At 39.8% G+C, this 27,664-nt stretch overlaps 1 protein-coding gene across 1 annotated transcript in view; it reads left to right on the top strand.

The window, feature by feature from the left end:
- MARCHF6 (membrane associated ring-CH-type finger 6) overlaps window positions 1-27,664 on the top strand; it is an 89,798-nt gene that overhangs the window by 14,085 nt on the left and 48,049 nt on the right. The window contains exons 2-6 of the mRNA XM_039479121.2: window positions 14,571-14,667; window positions 15,530-15,603; window positions 18,928-19,071; window positions 24,157-24,229; window positions 27,452-27,620. Coding sequence (XP_039335055.1) covers window positions 14,571-14,667; window positions 15,530-15,603; window positions 18,928-19,071; window positions 24,157-24,229; window positions 27,452-27,620 — 557 coding nt within the window. The remainder of the gene's footprint in view (window positions 1-14,570; window positions 14,668-15,529; window positions 15,604-18,927; window positions 19,072-24,156; window positions 24,230-27,451; window positions 27,621-27,664) is intronic.

Here is a 27,664-nt window from a genome sequence, read left to right as displayed (position 1 = left end):
TCCACCCGCCTCGGCCTCCCAAAGTGCTGGGATTACAGGCTGAGCCACCACGCCCGGCCTCAAAGAACTTTCAAGGTAGATAATAGCTTAAGAGTTATAACATGTACCCCAAAACTTAGAGTTTTATTTTTTCCTTCATACTAAGCACTTAGGATAAATTGTTGAACTGTAGTGTTGGCTAGAAAAACTGATGGAATGGGCCGACTTCCACAGTAGGTTCCAATTTGATAACCTCCTCTCATTGGTGGTGGTTTTCTTTCTTTCTCATCTCCTGGGCTATCTCCTTAAGAATTTGAAAGATTACTAAGGATTTGAAGTTTTTTATTAAAAAAGAAAAACAACCCACTTATTTATTGAGCCAAGCTATATACTGGAATCTTTAAAAGGTATGCTTGTGTCAAGATACTTAGGTATCTAAATACTGCAACAGAAATTACCACAGTATTAAATAGAAGAAATTTCCCTTTGAAAACCAGGAAGAGGCCGGGCGCGGTGGCTCACGCCTGTAATCCCAGCACTTTGGGAGGCCGAGGCGGGTGGATCACGAGGTCAAGAGATCGAGACCATCCTGGTCAACATGGTGAAAACCCGTCTCTACTAAAAATACAAAGAATGAGCTGGGCATGGTGGTGCACGCCTGTAGTCCCAGCTACTAGGGAGGCTGAGGCAGGAGAATTGCTTGAACCCAGGAGGCGGAGGTTGCGGTGAGCCGAGATCGCGCCATTGCACTCCAGCCTGGGTAACAAGAGCGAAACTCCGTCTCAAAAAAAAAAAAAAAAAAAAAAAAAAAAAAAAAAGAAAACCAGGAAGAGCTTTGCCATATTGTTTATAAGTAGGTTTGCATTCATAACAAGCAAGTTGCATTGACTTTACTTTGGCCTAAGCAAGATTCGTAATTACTGCATGTGAGTCTGATGGGAGCCTCAATCTGCCACAGAACCTACTTCATGATATAATTTTTTTGTAAAGGACTTCAAGCTGAGCCTTTTGTAGACTTCACTCTTTGTAGCCTTAGCCTTGTTACTCTGTTGAGGTTTTGGATGGGGGGATTGGAATTAGTATACAAAACAGGCTATTATTTTTTTGATTCTGTATGTTTGTAATAGTCTTACTTGCTTCATGTTTTTGCAAAGCTGCTAAAATTCCATATAAGATAGAATCAGCTAAGTTACATCGTAGTCACAACTACCCTAAACCTCAGGAGCTTAAAGCATCAAAAGATTAATCACTTCTTGGCCAGATACATTGGCCCATGCCTGTAATTCTTGCAGTTTGGGAGGCCAATGAATGAGGATTGCTAGAGCCCTTCAAGACCAGCCTGGGCAACATAGTGATAGTGAGACCCTGTCTCTATGAAAAATAAAAATTTAGCTGGGCATGGTGGTGTGCATGTATGGTCCCAGCTTGGAGGCTGAGGCAGGAGGATCACTTGAGCCCAGGAGTTTTTTGTTTGTTTTTGAAATGGAGTCTTGTTCTATTGCCCAGGCTTGAGTGCAGTGGCGCCATCTTGGCTTGCTGCAACCTCTGCCTCCCAGGTGCAAGCGATTTTCCTGCCATAGCCTTTTAATTTATTTATTTATTTATTTTTTGGGGAGGCAGGGTCTTGCCTATCACACAGTCTGGAGTGCAGTTTTTACTATGTTTAAGTATATATTTCAGTGACATTGAGTACACCTTGTTATACAGCTGTCACTATCTTGTGATTTAAATTTGCATTTTGTGAATGACTTGAACATTAAAAATTTTTTATTCCTCTTTTGGTGAATGTGTTTAGACTTTTTGCTGATTTTTTTTTTTAAACCATTCTCTCTCTCTTTCTCTCTCTCTCATTTCTTATTGTTGAGACCTTAATTAGTAAGCTGGACAAAGAACTTGAACAGACAATTCATAAAGAAAGAGAACTTGGTAAACTGTGGAAGTGTTCAGGTTGACAGTAATAAAACTACTTTTTAACCAGCTGCTGTACTACCTGGTTATTTTTTATCTTTATATTTCAGCAATAGATGTTTTACTAGAGGGAGCAGTCTATTGTGCAAATGGGAGAATATGATAAAGTTGGAGGAGCAGATAAATATATTGACATTATGAAAAAATGAAACATTCAAGATAAACTCATTGCTTGATGAAGGTAGTTGGGTGGAAGAAGTATGATACGGTCAAAAGGAGAGTACTCTTGGAATTGGGAGCTAGTTTTTAATCCTCATTTGCCGCTTGCTTCATAATTACTTGGTTCTCAGTAACTGAAATAGCATTAGCTATTCTGAGATTTCTAGCCAGTGTTCTGAAAGAGTGACAATTCAGTAATATCCTAGATCTCTTGCATACTGCCTTCTCCTTAATCGTGTATGGCCTTAGATATGTTATATTCCCCTGCCCCTTTCAACCTCAATTTCCTGAACTGTGAGATTGGTATTGTGAGGATTAAATGATGGAATACATTCAGAGTGCTTAGAACTGTGTGTATCAATGGCGTAGGTGTATTAGTCTGTTTTCATGCTGCTGATAAAGACCTACCCAAGACTGGGCAATTTACAAAAGAAAGAGATTTATAATGGACTTAACAGTTCCACATGGCTGGGGAAGCCTCACAATCCCGGTGGAAGGCAAGGAGGAGCAAGTCACTTCTTACATGGATGGCAGCAGGCAAAAAGAGAGAGCTTGTGCAGGGGAACTCCTCTTCTTAAAACTGTCAGATCTCGTGAGACTTATTCACTATCACGAGAAAAGCACTAAAGACTAGCCCACATGATTGAGTTACCTCCCACTGGGTCCCTTCCACAACACGTGGGAATTAAAGATGATTTTTGGGTGGGGACACAGCCAAACCATATCAGTAGGTAATTAAATAAAGGGTAGTTCTTAACTAATGTCAAAGTAATACAATGAATGTTGTGCTTTTTTATACTTCTTTTTTCTTTTAGGCAGTGGCTAGTCTTTTAAAATGCCTTCTTTAAAGTTTCCGGAACATAATGCCAAGTAGAAATTAGAAGACATGCAAGTAGCTGCAGGCTGGCACCTATAATCCCAGCTATTCAGGAGGTTGAGACAGGATGATTGCTTAAGACGAGGAGTTTGAGACCAGCTTGGGCAACATAGTGAGACTCCATCTCTTAAAAAAGCCAAATGTGGTGGTGTGCTCCCATAATGCCCACCCTCCACAAAGATTTCAAAATGGTAATTTTTATTGTTGCCGATGTGTATAGGCCAAAAAAAAGGGGACATACAGACATGCAAGATGAAATGCCAGTTAATTACTTAAAATTAATTTTGAGAACACAAAAACAGTGTTTTGGATTTTGATGTTTTCTGCTGTATAATGGAGCAGAAATTCTCCTAAGATCCAGTTGAGGGGGAGAAAACCCACAGCATCTTCAAGATCTTTATTCTTTTATCATGTCTGTGCACTTTTGTTAGTGAGTATAATGCTTTATGAAATGTGATCATTTCGGTAGTTTTATAAAATATGTTTTGACTTAAAAGTGTATAGCAGTAGTGATCATTAATTCATTCATTAGAATTTTTTTTTTCTTTTTTTTTTATTGCATTTTAGGTTTCGGGGTACATGTGATGAACATGCAAGATTGTTGCATAGGTACACACATGGCAGTGTGCTTTGCTGCCTTCCGTCCCCTCACCCGTATCTGTCATTTCTCCCCATGCTATCTCTTCCCACCTCCCCACCCCCCCGCCCGTCCCCCATTTCCCCCCAACGGACCCCAGTGTGTAGTGCTCCCCTCCCTGTGTCCATGTGTTCTCATTGTTCAACACCCGCCTATGAGTAAGAATATACGGTGTTTGATTTTCTGCTCTTGTGTCAGTTTGCTGAGAATGATGGTTTCCAGGTTCATCCATGTCCCTACAAAGGACGTGAACTCATCATTTTTGATGGCTGCGTAATATTCCATGGTGTATATGTACCACATTTTCCCTATCCAGTCTATCATCGTTGGGCATTTGGGTTGGTTCCAGGTCTTTGCTATTGTAAACAGTGCTGCAATGAACATTCGTGTGCCCGTGTCCTTGTAGTAGAATGATTTATAATCTTTGGATATATACCCAGTAATGGGATTGCTGGGTCAAATGGGATTTCTATTTTTAGGTCCTTGAGGACTCGCCACACTGTCTTCCACAATGGTTGAATTAATTTACATTCCCACCAACAGTGTAAAAGTGTTCCTATTTCTCCACATCCTCTCCAGCATCTGTTGTTTCCCGATTTTTTAATGATCGCCATTCTAACTGGTGGGAGATGGTATCTCATTGTGGTTTTGATTTGCATTTCTCTGATGACCAGTGATGATGAGCATTTTTTCATATGTTTGTTGGCCTCCTGTATGTCTTCTTTTGTAAAGTATCTGTTCATATCCTTCGCCCATTTTTGAATGGGCTTGTTTGTTTTTTTCTTGTAGATCTGCTTTAGTTCTTTGTAAATTCTGGATATCAGCCCCTTGTCAGATGGGTAGACTGCAAAAATTTTTTCCCATTCTGTTGGTTGCCGATTCACTCTACTGACTGTTTCTTTTGCCGTGCAGAAGCTGTGGAGTTTGATTAGGTCCCATTTGTCTATTTTGGCTTTTGTTGCCATTGCTTTTGGCGTTTTGGTCATGAAGTCCTTGCCTACACCTATGTCCTGAATGGTTTTGCCTAGATTTTCTTCTACGGTTTTTATGGTATTAGGTCTGATGTTTAAGTCTTTAATCCATCTGGAGTTAATTTTGGTGTAAGGTGTCAGGAAGGGGTCCTGTTTCTGCTTTCTGCACATGGCTAGCCAGTTTTCCCAACACCATTTATTAAACAGGGAGTCCTTTCCCCATTGCTTGTTTTTGTCAGGTTTGTCGAAGATCAGATGGTTGTGGGTATGTTGTATTTCCTCTGAGGCCTCTGTTCTGTTCCATTGGTCTATATCTCTGTTTTGGTACCAGTACCATGCTGTTTTGATTACTGTAGCCTTGTAGTATAGTTTGAAGTCCAGTAGTGTGATGCCTCCTGCTTTGTTCTTTTTGCTTAGAATTGACTTGGCTATGCGGGCTCTTTTGGTTCCATATGAAGTTTAAGGTGTTTTTTTCCAGTTCTGTGAAGAAGGTCATTGGTAGCTTGATGGGAATAGCGTTGAATCTGTAAATTACTTTGGGCAGTATGGCCATTTTCACGATGTTGATTCTTCCTAACCATGAACATGGAATGTTTCTCCATCTGTTTGTATCCTCTCTTATTTCGTTGAGCAATGGCTTGTAGTTCTCCTTGAAGAGGTCCTTTACGTTCCTTGTTAGTTGTATTCCTAGGTACTTTATTCTCTTTGTAGCAATTGTGAATGGCAGTTCGTTCTTGATTTGGCTCTCTTGAAGTCTGTTACTGGTGTATAGGAATGCTTGTGATTTTTGCACGTTGATTTTGTATCCTGAGACTTTGCTGAAGTTGTTTATCAGTTTCAGGAGATTTTGGGCTGAGATGATGGGGTCTTCCAGATATACAATCATGTCATCTGCAAATAGAGACAATTTGATTTCCTCCTTTCCAATTTGGATACCCTTTATTTCTTTTTCTTGCCTGATTGCTCTGTCTAGAACTTCCAGTACTATATTGAATAGGAGTGGTGAGAGAGGGCATCCTTGTCTAGTGCCAGATTTCAAAGGGAATGCTTCCAGTTTTTGCCCATTCAGTATGATATTGGCTGTTGGTTTGTCGTAAATAGCTTTTATTGTTTTGAGATACGTTCCGTCAATACCTAGTTTATTGAGGGTTTTTAGCATAAAGGGTTGTTGAATTTTGTCAAGAGCCTTCTCTGCATCAATCGAGATAATCATTTGGTTTTTGTCTTTGGTTCTGTTTATGTGGTGAATTACGTTTATGGACTTGGCGTATGTTGAACCAGCCTTGCATCCCCGGGATGAATCCTACTTGATCATGGTGGATGAGCTTTTTGATATGCTGTTGCAATCAGTTTGCCAGTATTTTATTGAAGATTTTTGCATCTATGTTCATCATGGATATTGGCCTGAAATTTTCTTTTCTTGTTTAGTCTCTGCCGGGTTTTGGTATCAGGATGATGTTTGTCTCGTAAAATGATTTGGTAAGGATTCCCTCTTTTTGGATTGTCTGGAATAGTTTCAGAAGGAATGGTATCAGCTCCTCCTTGTATGTCTGGTAAAATTCAGCTGTGAACCCATCTGGACCTGGGCTTTTTTTGGGTGGTAGGGTCTTTATTGCTGCCTCGACTTCAGACCATGTTATTGGTCTATTCAGGGTTTCGGCTTCTTCCAGGTTTAGGCTTGGGAGGTTGCAGGTGTCCAGGAATTTATCCATTTCTTCCAGGTTTACTAGTTTATGTGCATAGAGTTGTTTGTAATAATCTCTGATGATGGTTTGGATTTCTGTGGAATCTGTGGTGATATCACCTTTATCGTTTTTTATTGCATCAATTTGGTTATTCTCTCTTTTCTTTTTTTATTAATCAGGCTAGTGGTCTGTCTATTTTGTTGATCTTTTCAAAAAACCAGCTCCTGGATTTATTGATTTTTTGAAGAGTTTTTTGTGTCTCTATTTCCTTCAGTTCTGCTCTGATCTTAGTTATTTCCTGTCTTCTGCTAGGTTTTGAATTTTTTTGATCTTGCTCCTCTAGCTCTTTCAATTTTGATGATAGGGTGTCAATTTTAGATCTCTCCTTTCTTCTCATGTGGGCACTCATTGCTATATATTTTCCTTTAGAGACTGCTTTAAATGTGTCCCAGACGGCCGGGCGCGGTGGCTCAAGCCTGTAATCCCAGCACTTTGGGAGGCCGAGGCGGGTGGATCACAAGGTCAAGAGATCGAGACCATCTTGGTCAACATGGTGAAACCCCGTCTCTACTAAAAATACAAAAAAAAATAGCTGGGCATGGTGGTGCGTGCCTGTAATCCCAGCTACTCAGGAGGCTGAGGCAGGAGAATTGCCTGAACCCAGGAGGCGGAGGTTGCGGTGAGCCGAGATTGCGCCATTGCACTCCAGCCTGGGTAACAAGAGCGAAACTCCGTCTCAAAAAAAAAAAAAAAAACAAAACAAAAAAAAATAAATGTGTCCCAGAGATTCTGGTATGTTGTGTCTTCGTTCTCATTGGTTTCGAAGAACATCGTTATTTCTGCCTTCATTTCATTGTTTATCCAGTCAACATTCAAGAGCAAGTTGTTCAGTTTCCATGAAGCTGTGCGGTTCTGAGTTAGTTTCTGCATTCTGAGTTCTAACTCGATTGCACTGTGGTCTGAGAGACTGTTTGTTATGATTTCTGTTCTTTTGCATTTGCTGAGGAGTGATTTATTGCCAATTACGTGGTCAATTTTAGAGTAGGTGTGATGTGGTGCTGAGAAGAATGTATATTCTGTGGATTTGGGGTGGAGAGTTCTGTAAATGTCTATTAGGTTTGCTTGTTCCAGGTCTGTATTCAGGTCCTGGATATCCTTGTTGATTTTCTGTCTGGTTGATCTGTCTAATATTGACAATGGGGTGTTAAAGTCTCCCACTATTATTGTGTGGGAGTCTAAGTCTCTTTGTAAGTCATTAAGAACTTGCCTTATGTATCTGGGTGCTCCTGTATTGGGTGCGTATATATTTAGGATCGTTAGCTCTTCTTGTTGCATTGATCCTTTTACCATTATGTAATGTCCTTCTTTGTCTCTTTTGATCTTTGTTGCTTTAAAGTCTATTTTATCAGAGATGAGAATTGCAACTCCTGCCTTTTTTTGCTCTCTATTTGCTTGGTAGATCTTCCTCCATCCCTTTATTTTGAGCCTTTGTGTATCCTTGCATGTAAGATGGGTTTCCTGGATACAGCACACTGATGGGTTTTGGCTTTTTATCCAATTTGCCAGTCTGTGTCTTTTGATTGGGGCATTTAGTCCATTGACATTTAGGGATAGTATTGTTATGTGTGAATTTGATGCTGTCATTTTGATGCTACCTGGCTGTTTTGTTGGTTAGTTGATGCAGATTCTTGATTGTGTTGATGCTTTTTTACCATTTGGTGTGTTTTTGGAGTGGCTGGTACTGGTTGTTCCTTTATATGTGTAGAGCCTCTTTCAGGAGTTCTTGTAGAGCAGGTTTGGTGGTGATGAAATCTCTGAGTGCTTGCTTGTTCACAAAGGATTTTATTTTTCCTTCACTTATGAAGCTTAGTTTGGCTGGATGGGAGATTCTGGGTTGAAAGTTCTTTTCTTTAAGGATGTTGAATATTGGCCCCCAGTCTCTTCTGGCTTGTAGGGTTTCTGCTGAGAGATCTGCTGTGAGTCTAATGGGCTTCCCTTTGTGGGTAACCCGACTTTTCTCTCTGGCTGCCCTTAGCATTTTCTCTTTCATTTCAACCCTGGTGAATCTGATGATTATGTGCCTTGGCGTTGCTCTTCTTGCGGAATATCTTTGTGGTGTTCTCTGTATTTCCTGGATTTGAATATTGGTCTGCCTTGCTAGGTTAGGGAAGTTTTCCTGGATAATATCCTGAAGAGTATTTTCCAGCTTGGATTCATTCTCTTCATCACATTCAGGTACACCTATCAGACGTAGATTAGGTCTTTTCACATAGTCCCACATTTCTTGAAGATTTTGTTCATTCCTTTTTGCGCTTTTTTCTGTTCTTGCCTTCTCTTTTTATTTCATTGAGTTGATCTTTGACCTCTGATATCCTTTCTTCTGCTTGGTCAATTCGGCTGTTGAAGCTTGTGCATGCTTCACGAAGTTCTCGTGTTGCGTTTTTCAGCTCCATCAATTCACTTATACTCCTCTCTATGCTGTCCATTCTCGTCAGCAGTTCGTCCAATCTTTTTTCAAGGTTCCTATTTTCTTTGCGATGGGTTAGAACATGTTCTTTTAGCTCATTGTAGTTTCTTACTACCCACCTTCTGAAGTCTGGTTCTGTCATTTCATCACCCTCCTTCTCCATCCGGTCTGGTTCCCTTGCTGGTGAGGAGTTGTGATCACTTTTAGGAGGAGAGGTGTTCTGGTTTCGGGAGTTTTCATCCTTTTTACGCTGGTTTCTACCCATTTTTGTGGGTTTATCCACCTGTTGTCTGTCTCTGTCCCAGGGAGTTGGAGCTTTATGAGTTTCCGTTGCACTACTGCCTTTTTTGATTTTTCTTTCAGGTCGGACCCGCCCAGCTAGCAGCACGCCTAGCCTCTGCCTGCCTGCAGGGGCTTTGCTGAGCTGCTGTGGGCTCCGCCCAGCTGCCGTGGGCTCCGCCCAGCTGCCCTGAGCTCTTCCCTGCAGTCCTTTTTATATGGGCGTAGTTGGAACTGTCTGGGCAATGGTGGCCCCGCCTCTGTTATGGTGGACTCTCTCTGTTGTGGCAGGTTGCCTCGGCAACGGCAGCCTGCCTCCGTAGTGGTGGAGAGTCTCAGTAATGGCGGAAGCCCCTCCCCCACCGAGTCAGCCCGTCCTGGTTCAGCTGTGCTTGGTTTGAAGGGCTCAACCCAGAGGGTTTCCAATTACTGTTTTTGTTTTCGTTGTTGTTGGGGGTGGAGGGGTGGGACCAACCGAGCCTGGTCACCTGGCTCCCTGACTCAGAGTCTTTTCTTTTAACCCCGCGTTCCGGTCGCTTGTTGAAAAGGCGCCGGGATCTTCCGTGCTGCGACTCACGGAGTCGGCTCGAACCGCGGCGCCGGCTCCTGGCGGATTTTTTGCCTAGGAATCTCCTGGCCTGACTCGCTATTTCAGATGAATGGGCTATTCTGCCGTCTCAGGGCTCTGCTCGCCAGCTAAGAGGGCTCCCAGACCAGTGGCTTTTGTACGGAGAACCGCAGCAACAGGGAGTGGTCACAGCAGCCGCGCGGGCGGAATCAGCCCCGCGGGGGCCAAAACAGCCGCACCGGCTGGGACTGCGATGCTGGCGACCCCTCTGCCTGGGTATCTCCTGGTCTGTGGGCAATAAGAGTTCGTCTGGAAATGCGGCGTCCACTCACCCTCTGCACTTTCACTGGGAGCTGAAGTCCTGAGCTGTTCTTAGGCGGCCATCTTCCCAGCATTCCTATAATTTTTTGTACTGCATTACACAATAGACTATATGTGAAAATAGATACAAGAGAGATTTTAAAGAGTTGTTCATGCTGTTTGGAAATAATGGTATGTTAGAATTCCCTTTAGGATTATTTTTTTCCCCACTTGAGACCTAGCCTGTCATTGTTTTCATGTAGTCAAAACCACTTAAAGTAACAAATGGATAAATGCACTTGTTCTTCCTCTTGACAAACTCCTTAAAGAACAATTGAAAGTATTTATTAATTTGCTTTAAAATAACACGGATTATGTATTAATATAAATACTATTTTTCATGAAAGTAATACTCCAGACCCCCCAGAATTGATGAGGAAAAAGTGGATTTGTTTTATATTTGCAGATCTCTTGAATACCTACTTTAATGAGAAGCAGCTGGGTCTTTTCATCTCTAGCTGCATTTATTCTATTGTCTTATATAGCCTCTAGAAAAACCACTGCAAACTGGCAAGACAATAAGTGAAAAAGAAGTCTTAGGGAATGGGCATGGTGGCTCACACCTGTAATCCCAGTGCTTTGGGAGCTGAGATGGGAGGATCACTTGAGACCAGGAGTTGGAGGTTACGGTGATTTATGGTGGTGCCACTGAATTCCAGTCTGGGCGACACAGCAAGACCCTGTCTCTTAAAAAAAAAAACAAAAATAGGCCGGGCGCGGTGGCTCAAGCCTGTAATCCCAGCACTTTGGGAGGCCGAGGCGGGTGGATCACAAGGTCAAGAGATCAAGACCATCCTGGTCAACAGGGTGAAACCCCGTCTCTACTAAAAATACAAAAAGTTAGCTGGGTATGGTGGTGCGTGCCTGTAATCCCAGCTACTCAGGAGGCTGAGACAGGAGAATTGCCTGAACCCAGGAGGCGGAGGTTGCAGTGAGCCGAGATCGTGCCATTGCACTCCAGCCTGGGTAACAAGAGCAAAACTCCGTCTCAAAAAACAAACAAACAAACAAACAAAAAAAAACCAAAAAAAAACAACTTAGTGTTACTAGGATAGTAGCTGTGTCCTTGCATTCTCTGAGTGAGAAACTTGGGATTCCAGTTCTCTCCTCTAGGCTAAACAGAGCCCCCTGGGGCTTAATTTTAGAGTTGTTGGGTTTGCTTGGTATTTGTTTGTTGGTTTGTCATTCAGAAGGACAGGGGTCTTCTGAAAAATCAGTGTTCTAATTCATGTATGTGTTTATATTCTCCTAAGTGGAGATCCATGTCTGTCTCCCCACTCCACCTGTGCTGTTCCACCATTCACTAGCTGGCCATCCTCTTGGAGTAAGCAGTGCCTCCTCTGGGTGAGTGTGCCCTGGAATTTGACCCTGCTTTGTTTCCAACTGCAGCTTTCTCAGGCTGTGCAGGACTAGGTTGCCTAGGTGACAGTGGTCTGTATCATGGAATGAGCCCACCAAATGACCAATTGCTGTACCCACATGGATTTCACGCCACCTGTTGTCCTTGCATCTCACAGGCAGCAGTGTACCAATAGGATTATCTTTGCCATATCCCACGCCATATTCAATGGCCGACCAGTCATATTCCTGGAGGGCAGCGTCCCATGGGTGGGACACCCTTTGCCATGTTGTGGCTGCTATGCCTTACTTCTACTTATACAACCATCTGAGTGTGGGCTAGGGAGCCCAGACCCTACGCCTGGCACCTGTACATCCACACTTGCACCCACTCTCCCTGGTAGATACTACAGTAGTAGCACATGCCAGTCTCAAAAGTTAATCCACAGGTGTCTCTAACTCCTCAGCGGTGTTGTGAATGGCTGGATCGGGGCTGGGTTCAGCTCCTACATAAATAACTGGTCATTGTAGAGCTGATCCACACCTGCGGCTTTAGTGACTCTGGTGATTTTTAGTAACCTAGATCAGTCACATTCCAGCCCCCCAGCCCCCGCCCCGCCATGGCCCTGTCACTCTTAGGTGGCAGTTGTGGTGCATACTGAGGTGACCACCATGACCAAGAATCTTAGTAATAGGGAAACCCAATTTGGTTCTGCAGAGAGAGCCTGATAAATTAATACCCTATCTAAGGAAGGTAGCTGGCGCACAAATTACGCACTCCTAATCCTGGAGGACAGTGATGAAAACAATATAGGACTCTTTCAAGGCCTTGTAGTTGGAAAGAGTCTACTTTAAGTCCTTTAAGGAGGATCTATGGCAGGGCAAATCTGGTGCTGGTAGCCGCAGTAATCTCATTTTCAATGTGGTGTGATGACTCTGTGGCAGTTAAAATGCTTGTTCTGGCTGGGCTCGGTGGCTCATGCTGGTAATTCCAGTACTTTGGGAGGCCGAGGTGGTCAGATCACTTGAGGTCAGGAGTTCAAGACCAGCCTGACCAACATGTATTTTTAGTATAGATGGGTCAGGCTGACCCATCTATACTAAAAATGCAAAATTAGCTGTGCGTGTTGGGGCGCATACCTGTAATCCTAGTTACTTGGGAGGCTGTGGCAGGAGAAAGGCTTGAACCCAGGAGTTGGAGGTTGCCGTGAGCTGAGATGGCGCCACTGCACTCCAGCGCCTGGGCAACAGGAGTGAAACTCCACTGAAAAAAAAAAAAAAAAAAGCTTGTTTTTGGATCTTAGGATCTCGGGTGCTGCTGGGGTCTATTGCAAGAAAGTCCATGCTCTTTGCCATTTGGTACCTTATGGGCTCTTCCCTGAGTTTCCCTGGCGATAAAGTGTGCACTTAAAATTAGTGTTCAGTGTAGCATGGGCTGCCTAGATACTGCTGGTGGGAATCATGGAATGGGAGTGTGGTTTTATTTTGTGTCGGAACTTTGTGGAAGCTGATTAAACAGGGCAGTTGGGGCATTAGTATTGCACCACTAGGACTCAAATTTTGGGCCGTTAATAAGTCTGAGCAGAGTGAAAGCTTTTGCAAAGGATGTTTTCATTAACCAAGGATGAAGGTGAAAGTGGAAAGTTTAAAGAGGTTCAGGCCCTGTGTAGTTACAAACATAAATGTGGTGATGTTGACCACTGCATTATTGCCCATACTGGCACTTCCAGGAAACCAGAACCCTTTGGGTGTGGTAGGGGAAAGGTCTGTGTTCAAAGCTGGAACTGAAAGGCAGCAGCAGTAGAGAGCTTAATTTGACTCAAGATGAACAACCTTACCTGCTTCCGGCACAGACGGATTGATTAATTAGTTGTTCATGGAGTGGAGGTGCATGACTTTTCTACTTGATGAAGAGATTCTACTGATGGTTCATCGATAACCAGGGAGACTAGCATGCTAACCAGTTAGGTGAGTGTTGGGCATTCCTCAATTTAGGCAAGTGGCATTTAGCCATCTGAGATTGAGCATTTAGGCTCAGAATCACCCAACTGGTTAGTACACCAGTAGTCTCCTTGGTTATTGAATAACCAGACAGATCTCTCCACCAGTATAGAAAAGGTGTGCACTCCCACGTGTGGAAGAGTAGCCACAGGCCTGTGTTGCTCTTAAATGCCTGGAACCATGCACCACACTGCTCTCAGCATGTGCTCACTGGAATCCGATGGGTGCCAGAGACCCGTTAAGTCCATTAGTGATGGGGATTGGGATTGTAGTAATTCCCCATTAAGGAAGAATTGCCTGTAAGAGAGCAGGCCAAAAGCGTGCATTAAGCCTCTGCCCATTGTCCCTCCCATTGGCCACTAGAGATTAGCGCCTGGCCCTGATGGATAGCTGAGAACGGTCTAAAATAAACGTTATAACTAGGGTTCACTAAGTGGATCCACATAGGAGCTTTAGAGTGAGAGTGCGAAGGATCAATTGCGGTTCTTCTGCCGTTGTGCTGGTTGTGCTGCTTAGGGGCCACTCTGGGCAGGAGGACAGACAGATGTGCTCCTAGAGCTGCGCAGTGCTGGGTGAGAGGGGTGGACTGCAGTCCTCAGACCTCTCAGCACTAGACTCCTGTCTCTTGCTTAAGGTGGCCTCCAGCTCATCTCTCTGGCTTGGTGCTTTTTTGGTTTTGGAGCATCCCCTTCCCCACCAGTTCTTAAAAGAGAGTGATTGAGTGTGTGTGTGTGTGTGTGTGTGTGTGTGTGTGTGTGTGTGTGTGTCTGTCTGTCTGTCTGTCTATCTCACACTGTTGTGCGGTGAGGTGACATGAAAGGCATGTAGTCTAACTGCTGTTATTATGTTGAGTCCTCAAATGTGTTTTGTGGAGTTTAAACTGTTAGGACTTTGAACTGTTAAATTGTTAAGACTGGAGTTTAAAACTGTTAGGATGCTAATGGTGACCTGATTTTACCTATTTCTGTTATTTGTTGTGGGAGAGTATAGTTTTAAATAAAGCCATGTGTTCCTGTTATTTTCAACTTTGATTTATTTAAAAGCTGTCATACAAAGGGAACAGCTCATCTTTTAATGCATTATTTAGGAAATTTTTTAGTTTTAAATATATACTTGAATAGCAACTTAATCACAACTTTTAGTTCTCCATGCTATTAATGTTTTGCCAAGTGATAGATTCTTGCTTTAGTGTACAATATTTTGGCTTATGGTTATCTGTTGTTTTTTTTTCTCTTAAAGTTATAACCAAAGGAAAATTCCATTTTCTTCTTTCATTGACAGACATATGTAGAGTGTGTCGGTCGGAAGGAACACCTGAGAAACCGCTTTATCATCCTTGTGTATGTACTGGCAGTATTAAGTTTATCCATCAAGAATGGTAAGTCATACTTTTAGAAAATTGTGTAAGTCTGAGCTTCAGTTTTGTCCTGTATATGATAACAGGGATCATTTCGATGACGTTTCTCTGTAATTATTTTTTAAATTTTTTATTGGATTTTCCTGAGCACAGGAAACTAAAAAACTCTTTTTTTTTTGGTAAAAATTCAAAAATTTGAAGAAGAAATTATCCAGTAATTCTTAATACCATGGCTGTTATTTTGGTGTATTGCATTCTGGGTACACATGATTACCCTTTTGTTTATTTCTACAATGGAGAGCTTATTTTGTCCTCCGAAAGTGTTACGGTTTTCTAGTTTGACTCGGCATAATAATAACTTACATTTATGAAGTACTTTGTGCCAAGAACTGTTCTGAGTGTTTTATATATCTCAACTCATTTAATCCTTATAAGAAAAAACTGTGAGGTGTGGATTATTGTTATTATGCAAATGAAGAAACTGAAGCATAGGAAGGTTAGATAACTTGTCCTGGGCCTCATAGCCAGCCAGTTAATGGCAGAACCAGGATTCAGACCTAGCTACCAGGTACCGGTATTATCAGACCAGGATTAGAACTGATGTTGATGCTTGGAGATTCTTTCATATTCATTTTGCTTTGAAGAAATTAATTTTGATTAATTGACCTCTTTTAATGGTAGAAAAATGTGTTTCTTTTCTCTCTAGCTGTTGTAGTTTTTATTCTTAGAAAGCAGTTAAAAAAAGTTAAGAATATTCTAAATTTGACGTTTTTGAAACTATAAAAACTATGATATATAAATTTTTAATAAAAACAATGTTTTCAGCAAAACTAATGCTTCTTTGTTGTAAACACTGTACTTATGAATCTGTTTATAATTACAGCTTAGTTCAGTGGCTGAAACACAGTCGAAAAGAATACTGTGAATTATGCAAGCACAGATTTGCTTTTACACCAAGTAAGTTCTTAAGACATTTTAACTGCATTTTTTTGGTTATTATGGGTAGCATAAAGTTGTTTAATACGATCAGTTGACAGAGGAAGAGGGAATAAAAGTGCTTAAGCATTTTTAAAATAACTATTTTCAGCTTGATTATCTTTGATAGTAATAGGAAGTATTGCTATTTTATTTAGGAAAATATTTTTAAAAACTGTATGCTCCCTTTCAACACACACATATGTTTGAGATTTAATTTGCTGGGTGGGTTTTTTTTGTCTTTAAATTTTTTTTCCTTTTAATTGTAGACAAGTTCAAACACATAAAAAAATCTGGCAAGTCCACATGTACCCATCACTTAGTTTCAACTCATGGCTTGTCTTGTTTTACATATGCTCTTGTTCTCTGCCTTTTTATTCTTTTATTATTTTCTCCTTTTTTTTTTTTTTTTTTTGAGACAGAGTCTTGCTTTGTCGCCAGGTGCCAGGCTGGAGTACAGTGGCGCAACCTCAGCTCACTGCAGTCTCTGCCTCCTGGGTTCAAGCAATTCTCCTGCCTCAGCCTCTCTAGTAGCTGGGACTATAGGCGCATGCCACCACGCCCAGCTAATTTTTGTATGTTTTAGAAGAGTCGGGGTTTCATCATGTTGGCCAGGATGGTCTCGATCTCTTGACCTCATGATCCGCCTGCCTCAGCCTCCCAAAGTGCTGGGATTACAGGCGTGAGCCACCACGCCTGGCCTTTTTTTCTCCATTCTTTTTAAAAATAATTCTAACATTTATAATTTCATCTGTACATATTTCAGTATGTATCTCTAAAAGGTAAGGGTTCTTTTTAAAAAACATAACTAGAATACCATTATCCACCTAGAAAAATTCAGTGATGCCTTGATTTCATCAGATATTCAGTTATCTTCAAATTTGGACTATGTTTTGAGTTTCGCTCTGTGTTATCCAGGCTGGAGTGCAATGATGTGATCTTGGCTCACCACAGTCTCCGCCTCCTGGGTTCAGGCAATTCTCCTGCATCAGCCTCCTGAGTAGCTGGGATTACAGGCATGTGCCACCATGCCCAGCTAATTTTTTGTATTTTTAGTAGAGATGGGGTTTCACCATGTTGACCAGGATGGTCTTGATCTCTTGACCTTGTGATCCACCGCTTTGGCCTCCCAAAGTGCTGGGATTACAGGCTTGAGCCACTGTGCCCGGCCTTGGACTATGTTTTGAGTTAAGCTTGTGTAGATTAGGATAATAGTCATAAAGACAAAGCTTTTTTAAAAAAATAATGAATTAAAAATAGAGAGGGATCTCACTATATTGCCAAGTTGGTCTTGAACTCCTGGCCTTAAGCAGTTCTCCTGTCACAGCCTCCCAAAGTGTTGGGATTACAGTCGTGAGCCACATTGCCTGGCCAAACAGAGTTTTGAAAAATTACAGTTTTTTTGTGAGACAAACTTTTTAAGGTCAATAACCACAAGCCTTCATAAAATATTTTGCACCCTTTAAGATTTTAACTGTAATTCCTGTGGCTATTAATATTTAATATGGTTCATCTTAAATAAGTAGAGGATTGTGCTAGTAAATTATTAAAAATTTGAAGCATAATTTTTTATTCTGGGACCCCCTATATTGTCTTCCCTTACAAAGGATTTTTCATGTTTTAGTTTGTGTGTGTGTGTGTGTGTGTGTGTGTGTGTGTGTGTGTTTAAAGCATCTTGAGCTTCTCAATATAAATGCTGTAAAGTAGTGTTTTACTTTATTTTTATTTGATGAGTATAAATGATTAAAGTTACTACATTTTCACTTTTGGAGCTGTATATTCATCATCATAAAAAAAGCCAATTCTGTTATTTTGTAGTCATTAATTTTCTGTAGTACATAAAAGCCATACAGCTTGTCAAAGTTTATAGGAGACTAAGACTAAATAGTTGAATATCTTCATGAAGTTCTGTTGCTAGGAATATTCACTTGGGTATTTAATAGTTATATTCTGTTTTATCTTTCTCAAAAAACCTCTATTATTACTGGTTTTAATGACTTGTTCTTATATACTAGATATCCTGTTGAAGTCCATGATCTGTGGGCATGTGTTATTAAAAGTTGCTATTTGTGGCTGAGCACGGTGGCTCACGCCTGTAATCCTAGCACTTTGGGAGGCCGAGGTAGGTGTATCACCTGAGGTCAGGAGTTTGAGACCGGCCTGGCCAATGTGGTGGAAACCCTGTCTCTACTAAAAATACAGAAATTAACCAGGCATGGTGGCGGGCACCTGTTACCCCAGCTACTTGGGAGACTGAGGCAGGAGAATCACTTGAACCTGGGAGGCAGAGGTTACAGTAAGCCGAGATCACACCACTGCACTCCAGCTTGGGCAACAGAGTGAGACTCTGTCTCAAAAAAAAAAAAAAAAGAAAAAAAAAAGAAGTTGCTATATTGTTAATTGTTTATTTCTCAGTGTTCATGGAGTGAACCATTTGTGATAGTGCTCTTATAAATTTTAGATCATTGCTTTTAAAACCTGGTATATCATAATTTCTTGTTTTGGTCTTATTGGAGAAAGGTGTTTGTTTTTCTTGGATGTTCCTGTATGTTTCCCATATGTTTTTTTTTATATGTTCTTTCTGAGCTACCTGTTGTAGAGCTTTTTAATAATAAGCAATGGTTTTTTATTGAGCCATTTTAAACAGGAATCCTTCTAAAAGGTGGTAGAATCTTTCTTTTTCTGAATGGTCCAGAATGATTCAGAAGAAAGAATGTTTTTTTCTCTCTTCCCACTACATTTTGCAGAGTAGTAGGAAGATGCTGTATTTATCATTTGAAATTTTAAGTATTATGCTAACATTGGGAAAGTGGCTTACAAGTGTCAGTGGGATGTTTGCTCCCACTTGAGAAGATATGCTGCAGACTGTTATGCTTTTTGAGTGCTATTTAATGCTTATATTTGGAGGAGTTATTTTTTGATGGCATGTTGTCAGCTTCATCTTTTGCTCCTGCTTGCTTTACATATGTTTTATAGTTTGGGAAACCAGATGATTATATTGGTTGAATGTTAAAATACGTATAAATCAGCCTTGTATGAGATTCTTGGCTATGAGCAAGGCATGTGAACATCTATTGAACAGTTTTCCTGCTCAGAGCCTTCTGTTGATTTCCACATTTCAGATATGATTTGCCTCATGAATGACTTCTTGGGTAAATGTGATATTGTAACTATTTGGTTTATTTTTTTAAATAGGAAAAAAATTAAGCACAAGGTAAATATTGGAAGTTTAATGTATTTTATATTTATGAATTAAGCTGTTTTCAAATATTCATGAAATTGTAAGTACTTTTTTCCTGCTTATAGTTTATTCTCCAGATATGCCTTCACGGCTTCCAATTCAAGACATATTTGCTGGACTGGTTACAAGTATTGGTACTGCAATACGATACTGGTTTCATTATACACTTGTGGCCTTTGCATGGTTGGGAGTTGTTCCTCTTACAGCATGTAAGTATTCATGCCTCTGGTTGGTGTTATTTAAACATTTCATAAGTATTTAATATTATAAAGCAATATTGTATCATATTATTATTTGAATGATGTTTAGTTATTTGATGCCATAATGTCATGTATTAGGAAAGCCTTACTTTGAAGATGTTCAACTGAACTAAGAATGAGTTTAACAGGTCAGTTTCTTGGATGAATGTGGGAAAGAACACAGCATACAGAGAGGCTAACCATGAAAGTTCATCAAAGAATTGAAAAAGTAAAATCAAATCATAATTAGATTTGAAGTATACTGGAGCTTTCAAGGACTGCAAAAGATGAATTCTTTTGGGATTCTGCAACCCTTCTTTAAAAAAATACTCACATGGCTGGGTGTGGTGGCTCATACCTGTAATCCCAGCATTTTGGGAGGCCAAGGGGGGCGGATTCACTTGAGGTCAGGAGTTTGAGACCTGCCTGACCTACATGGTGAAACCCCCTCTCTACTAAAGATACAAAAATTAGCTGGGTGTGGTGGCATGCCTCTGTAATCCCAGCTACTTGGGAGGCTGAGACAGAAGAATCACTTGCACCCAGGAGGCAGAGGTTGCAGTGAGCCGAGATCATGCTGCTGCACTCCGACCTGGGCGATGGAGTGAGACTTGCCTCAACAAAATCAAGATAAAATAAAAATTAAAAAGTACTCACACATGTAATGGTCCTAAATAGTTAGGAGGCTTATCTTTCAGATATAGGAAGCTCTTTGGGAGATTGGTATACTAATCAACCCTGCAATACTCTTGGATTCTTTGTTGTTTTTATAGACATGGAGAGAAGTAGATAGTATATGGGTGGCAGAATATATAGAAAGATTCATCAGAGCTAAACAAGAGTTTTAATTGGTATAATTAATATCCTCATGTCTCCTTATAATATGATACAATAAGCTTGATGACCTATGGAAATGAAATTATTGGAAGATACACCAACTGGCAGAATATAGGTACTGTTGAAGTGTGAGTTAACTAGAAAATTGTACCAAGGAAATCTCACAGGATGTAACTCAGAGGGACAAAGTAGTTACAAGTAGTTACAAGTATGAGAAATACCTGCTGAGAAATGGAGGCTAGTCTAGTGGAGATGAGGAAACAATTGGTGTCTTTTAGATAGAAAGATAATGCTGGCATGGTAAAGGAAAAGTCTCACAAACTTAGGCATAGTCTCAAGTTTTCCAGAGCTGGGTAAAGTGTTGGTGATGGAGGTATAGAGATTGTATGCTTCCAGATTATCCTACAAAGTAAAGAAAATAAGGGTGGCATCAGACTTAAAATTAGCAATGTTCAATGCTAGAAGACAATGGAATCTTCAACATTTGACATTTTTGAACCTAAAATTCCCTTGCTGCAAATTATTCTCAGATGGAAGGAGAAACTACAATCGTTTCAATAGATGTACAGGTTTGGAAAATTGACCACCTTAAACCTTTTTGAAAAACCTGTTTGAGGATATACTTTACTAAATGAGCAAGGAGAGAAGGATGTGAGGTACAAAGAAGACGACTTTCACATAGCTAAGGCTCAATTGTTAGTCTACAATAATTAATAGGTTTTGCGGAACAGCCTGGAACTAAAATTCCAGATGATCTTAACGTGGGAGAAATTTTGAGGGGAAGATAGAAATGAAAGCTTTTAAAATGTCTTGTCTCTCATTTGTGGGGAGATTATAGATGTCCTAGATGTAGGTAGAAAAATATAGTGTAACTATGCATTAAAAATACAAGAGTAACCAGAGTCCAGAACTAGACTCACAACTACGTTGTTACATGATTAACGACAAAAGTGCCACCACAGATCAGTGGAAAAAAGATGGCCAAGGTGTAGCAACAACCAGATGGCCATACAGAAAAAAATGAATCATATCATTACCTCAACCTCAGCCTAACACAGAAATTAATTTGAGATGAATTAAAAGCCTGAGAGTGAATGTTAAAGAGAAACTTCTAAAATAAAATATAGGCGAATAAGCATAAAAGAAAATACTGATAAATTGAACATACTTAAAATTAAGAACTTCTCTTCATCCTTAGACACTTTTAAGAATAAAAGGCAATTGAATCTGGCACTCAAAAAAAAAATTTTGAACACCACATGTTCTCACTCATAGGCGGGTGTTGAACAATGACAGCACATGGACACAGGGAGGGGAGCACTACACACTGGGGTCTGTTGGGGGGAAATAGGGGAGGGACAGTGGGGGGTGGGGAGTTGGGGAGAGACAGCAGGGGGAGAAATGCTAGATATAGGTGAAGGGGAAGGAAGGCAGCAAATCACACTGCCATGTGTGTACCTATGCGACAATCTTGCATGTTCTTCACATGTACCCCAAAACCTAAAATGCAATGAAAAAAAAAAAATTTTGAAAGGCAAGCCCAGCCATGGAGTGAGAGAAGATATTTGCGGTACACATATCCAACAAAGGACTTACATCTAGAGTATATAAAATAATAACAAAGGCAAGCACATCCCAGTTAAACAGTGGACAGAAGGTTTGAACAGGTATTTCTGGAAAGATAGCTAAATATACTAAGCCCTCCTATCTGTGGGTTATGCAATGCTGAATGTGGAATTTGAGCATTTGCTTATTTTATTATTGAGGAGAGTCTGAAACCCAGTCAATGTTCCAGGGACAAGGGACAACAATAGCCAATAAACACATGGAAAAGTGCTCAGCATCATTAGAAAAATGTACAGGGAGGGTGACAAGAAATAAAAAGAGTAGACTGTGCCAAATGTTGCTTAGGCTGTGGAGCATCTGAAACATATACAGTAATCAAGAGGGAGTGCATATGTTGTAACTTTTCAGAAAACTGTTCGGCAGTATCTACTGAGGCTAAATATTGCAGATACTTTACGATCTAGCAGTTCCATTCTTGGGAATATAACTAACAGAAGAAGAACTTTATGTTCACTAAAGGACGTATATATAAGAATGACCACAGCAGCTTTACTAATAGTACTTAAAAACTAGAATCAGTCAAATGCCTGTTAATAGTAGAATGGGTGCGTTGTGGTTTATTCATACAATGGAATACTACATAGCAGTGAAAAAAGAACTGACTATAGTGACTTGAAATAACATAGATTAATTTTGCTTCTTTGACAAAAACAAGCCAGGCATAAAATTGTATGATTGAATGTATGTGAAATTTTAAAACAGGGTAAATTCATCTATAGTGATAGAGGTCTGAATAGTGATTACCTTTTGCAGGGGCTGTTGCCTCGGAAGGAGCTTGAGAGAGCCTTCTGGGGAGCTGGAAGTATGGAACATCTTGATTTGGGTGGTAGTTACCCAGGATATACATATTTTAAAAATTCACCCATCTGTACACTTAAGATTTATGTAGAAATGTGCTTTTATAAAGACATAAGAAAACTCAAGGGCAACTGCTAGAAGAATAGAAATAGGATGATCAGTTTTTCATCCTGGGAACTGGGAGTGGGAAACAGCAAATAAAATTTGGAAATTTCAAACAAAGGCAGGAAAAAAAGTAAGGGAAGGCAGAGGAAGGAAGTAGGGAAATAGATAAATATATCTGTAATTATAAGGGTTTAGAGTTCTCTATGACAAGAGAGAGCTCCATAAATGTGTAGTATAAAACTTGCACTACAAGAGAATATACAAAGCAGCACAGGTTAATACTAAAGAGATGGAAAAATAATTTTGTTAGCAAATGGCTAACAAAAAGCCAGAGCAATTTTAATCAGTCAGATATCATTCAAATGCATTAAATGGGGCAAAGCATTATATTTCATATTAATAAAAGGCATACTCCATTAAGAAAATAGAATTAAAGAGCTTTTATATACTAGAAAACTGGGCCTTGAAATATGTAAAGCACTCACAGCCATAGTGGAAGACTAATGTGCCTCTCTGAAATCAGTAGATCAAATAGGCAAAAGTAAAGTCTTGAAAGATTTAACACAGTTATTAATCACAAGCTTGATTTCTGTTCTAACTTGTTTATATTCAGATACACATGTGTAATTTAAATTACATCACACGATACGTATTCTAGAACTTTTCTCTTTACCTTACCATTGTACCCTGGCTGTCTTTCCATTTTAAGTGCGTGTTCTGCTGTCTTTTTTTAATGATGCACAGCACTGTATTAGGGACTACTGCATGTGAACTCATTCACCTATCTAAACATTTGGTTTATGTCAGTTTTACATTGTTAAAAGCATACTTGTGTATTTTATAAACATATGTAAGTAATTTTTATTACAGAAAATCTTTTCTTACCTTTCCATTTTGACTTGGTTTTGAAAACGCCATTTAAGTCACTGAAAATTTCTGTTAACAAGGTTTTATAGGGAATGCTTAAGGTAATAAACAAATACTGGTTTGCAAGAAAGCCTGAGGTTTTTATTCTTGTGCCCCATTTTCAAATCTGTGGTCTGTTACCTCATTCTGTCTAGAATTCTGCCTTTCTGACTAAAAGATTTTCTGCCTTTTCTGACAAAGATGGTAAGGGAATAGCAGTACATTTACCCATACTTTGTCTTTCCCTAAATGGCCAGAATTTAGAATAATATATTCTGTATTTTAGAGGACCTGTCAATCTGTGCTTTTAAAATATTGATTGTCAGGTTGACATTTATGGCATTGCAGTACATGCTCTACTGAAAAATTCTCTTAATTTCAAAGACTTGTACCTCCAAAATGGAAACCTTTTATTTTCATGAGCAGATTTAATGAATTTTGGAATTCTAGAATTAAAAAATGAGTTATATTGTAATTTTGGAGATCTTCAGTTTAGATTTTTCTTTTCAAACATCTAAGCTCATTCAATTAAAAAAAAGCAAGTAAACCTAGAGAGAATCTAAGTGGTAAACATGACTCTGTAACATTTACTCTTCATTGTCACTCTATTTGTGCTTGACCATGTTTTAAAAAAATTTAGTATTTTGAGACTCAGGCTTGTAAAGACTAAACGTTTATTTCAATGGCATTTGTGGCGTTCCACTTTACCTGTGCTTTCTTGAGCAGCTCTATGAGTTCATGATGCGAGTTGTGACTGTATGCCATCATGCTCTTTTTTGGTAGGCCGCATCTACAAGTGCTTGTTTACTGGCTCCGTGAGCTCACTACTGACACTGCCATTAGATATGCTGTCAACGTGAGTATTGAACCTGTGTGACAAACATTGCATGGTATAGATGATGCTTGCTTTTTTCTTTGCATATTTATTTTTGTTATAATTTGTAAATTATCTGTTTTGAGGGCAAATAATTTATGTCTATTATACTAACAGTTATAGCTGCAGTAGAAGTAGCTGATAAATGTAAATGACATTTCTTTTAAAATATTCGTGTTTTATGGGATTGTTTTGTAATGATGAGATGACTTTTTAAATAGGCTGTCATGCAGTTTAAGATACATAACTACTGTCTTATGTTCATATAAGGAGAGTTCTTTTTTTTTTTTTTTTTTTTAAGACAATCTTGCTCTGTTTTACCTAGGGTAGATGTGATCTCTGCTCACTGCAGCTTACACCTCCTGGGTTCAAGTGATTCTCCTGCTTCAGCCTCCTGAGTACCTGGGAATACAGGCACCCGCCACCATGACCAGCTAATTTTTATATTTTTATTTATTTTAAGACAAGGTCTGGCTCTGTCACACAGACTGGAGTGCAGTGACACAATCTCAGTTCACTGCAGCCTCTGCCTCCTGGTTTCAAGTGATTCTCCTGGTTCAGCCTTCTGAGTAGCTGGGATTACAGGCGTGTGGCACCAAGTTTGACTATTTTTTAAATATTTTTAGTAGAGATGGGGTTTCACCATGTTAGCCAGGCTGGTCTTAAACTCCTAACCTCAAGTGATCTGCCTGCCTGAGACTCTCAAAATGCTGGGATTACAGGCATGAGTCACTGTGCTTGGCTAAGAGTTAATGTGTGTTTTTAATATACACATTTGAACTCAGGTTTATTTTTAAAATTTTTTTATAATTATTAGAATATAAATGCTAAAACTTGCTTGTAGTTACTTTACTGTAAATTGACATTAAGCATTGTTGCTTGCCTTATATTGGCAGGCTTCTTTTTCCCTCTGACTTGATTGGCTTGAGGGTTGCTTGAATTGCTTTCATTAGACCACTGTTGACTCCAGAGGAACACTGGAGGCCTGGTGGGGATAGTTGAAAGAAATTATAAACATGTCTTGGTTTTTTTTTACAGTTTGGAAAATTGAGCCAGTTTTTCTGATAGAAGTTGTAACTAAACTTTCTTTTTTTCTGAATAATATTTTATATTCTCTGTAGATTTTTTTCTGCAAAATTTTACTTTAAATTTCCTTAATGTCTTATAAGTTGCTATATATTCTGTAACTCAGTAATTGAGGTCATCTGTAGGTGCACTGTATCACTTAATCTATTGCTGCAAAACAAACTGTCCCAAACCTTAGTGGCTTAAAACAACTACCATTTTTTTTGCTTATAATTCTGGGGTCAGCCGTTTGGGCTGGGCTCAGCTGAGCCTTTCATCTATTGGGCTTGTCTAAGTCACTGAGCTGTTTTACTGGGACTTAATGATCTAAGATGGTTTGTCTGAGATGTCTTTGTTCTCCTCCTAAGGCCTCTTATCTTCTAGAATGCAGGTGGGGCTTCTTTACATGGTAGTCTCAGGACAGCATTCTAAAAGGGCAAGAATGGAAGCTTACAAGCCCTCAGAATTCTGAGCTCTGGAATTTGGGCAGCATCACCTTTGTCCGGAATTCACAAAACCAGCCCAGATTGAAGGAATAAGGGAAAAGGACTCTAGAGTTTGTCACCAAATGGTTAATATCTGTAATAAAAAGTATTATTGCTGATGGCAAGGAAGATGTAAAGGGGATATTTTGGTCCCAACCTTTCAGAATTTAATGGCCTGGAGAGTTCCTTAGTAAGGTGGTACTTTGAATTCCTCTTGATTTAGGACATATTGTAGGCAGTATTCTCCTAGGGGCCATGCCAATTTAGTTAAAGTTTGGAGCTGCTGGGTCAAGGTCTACCAGATTGACACTTCCCGTGGTTTTCTGTGGAGGGAAAACGTGATTCCATTAAAATACTGGATTTTCCGAGGGCTAACGTTCCAGAGGTTTTTGAGTTATCTGAATAATTCTGAAATCATAAACATGGACTAGGGAAGGAAAGCTAAGCCTCTTAATAGAGGAAAAGGACAAAATGGTCCTCAGTATGACAATACTTGGTGCATTTTCTTGTATGATTACTAAAGGAAACATACTTCACCTTTCTGGATTTGTTGAGAAGCTAATAGACTTTTGGTGCATTTGCAGTTAGCATCAAAACTTCATTTGCTTTCTAAGTGAATTTTTTTTTTTTTTTTTTTTTTTTTGAGATGAGTCTCACTGTTGCCCAGGCTGGAGTACAGTGGCTCAATCTTGGCTCACTGCAACTTCTGCCTTCTGAGTTCAGGTGATTCTGCTTTTTGAGATAGAGTCTTACACTGTCACCCAGGCTGGAGTGCAGTGGCTCAATCTCAGCTCACTGCAACCTCTGCCTCCTGGGTTCAAGCAGTTTTGCTGCTCCGCCTCTTGAATAGCTGGAATTATAGGCGCATATCACCATGCCCAGCTAATTTTTATGTTTTTAGTAGAGATGGAGTTTCACTATGTTGGCCAGGCTCGTCTCAAACTTATGACCTCAAGTGATCTGCCTGCCTTGGCCTCCCAAAGTGCTGGGATTACAGGTGTGAGCCACCACGCCTGGCCAAGTGTGACAAAATTCTATAAAATTTATAATAGACCTCTTTGTCTTACACATGGCATACTGAATATTTCTCAGCCTTCATTATTTAATGTTGTCATTAGGTTTTTCTGGGGATGCTTCTCTTTTCTAATTTGATGATTCTGTTAATTTGTGTGGGTTCAGGTGTCAGCTAATCAAGTTTTAAAACTTGTGTAAAAATACAGAAATTCTTAGAGTTAGACAGAGTTTTTTTAACCTTCGGTAAATTAGATAAATTTAATACATGGCTTTTGTCAGGTGTTAGGCTGCTTTTGTCTTTTCTGCTTGTGCCTTTCTGTTTCTAGGCCACGTACAAAAGATAGGCTATGGATAGCGAATTTCCATATAGTTCTGATATTTGATGCCTAAATAAGATATCTAATACAAGTATGTACATATATATAGGTTCTCATATTAGAATTTTAACATCATCACAAATAATTCTTTTGGAGAAACTTGAGATTTTCATCCAAAAACTTATGATTTATTTTTCTGGCTTTTTTTTTTTTTTTTTTTTTTTTTTTTTGAGGCTTCAGTGTAAAAGAAAACTTTTTACCTTTGTTTTCTTAATTTTAAGTGTTCTTTTGAGTAATTATATGTACTTTTTTTTTTTTAATAGGGAAAATTTGTTGGCAGATTGTTTGCAGGGTTGTTTTGTGGTGACATGTACCCTGTGTGCATTCATCAGCCTGGTGTGGTTGAGAGAGCAGATAGTCCATGGGGGAGCACCAATTTGGTTGGAGCATGCTGCTCCACCCTTCAATGCTGCGGGACATCACCAAAATGAGGTAACTCCCCTACCCCAAAATGTATTTAGGTAGGTCATGGAAAT

Source organism: Saimiri boliviensis, chromosome 1, assembly GCF_048565385.1.
Source record: "Saimiri boliviensis isolate mSaiBol1 chromosome 1, mSaiBol1.pri, whole genome shotgun sequence".
Classification (NCBI taxonomy): Eukaryota; Metazoa; Chordata; class Mammalia; order Primates; family Cebidae; genus Saimiri; species Saimiri boliviensis.
Note: the sequence above shows the minus strand (reverse complement) of the source record. Positions and strands in the feature narration are given on the sequence as shown.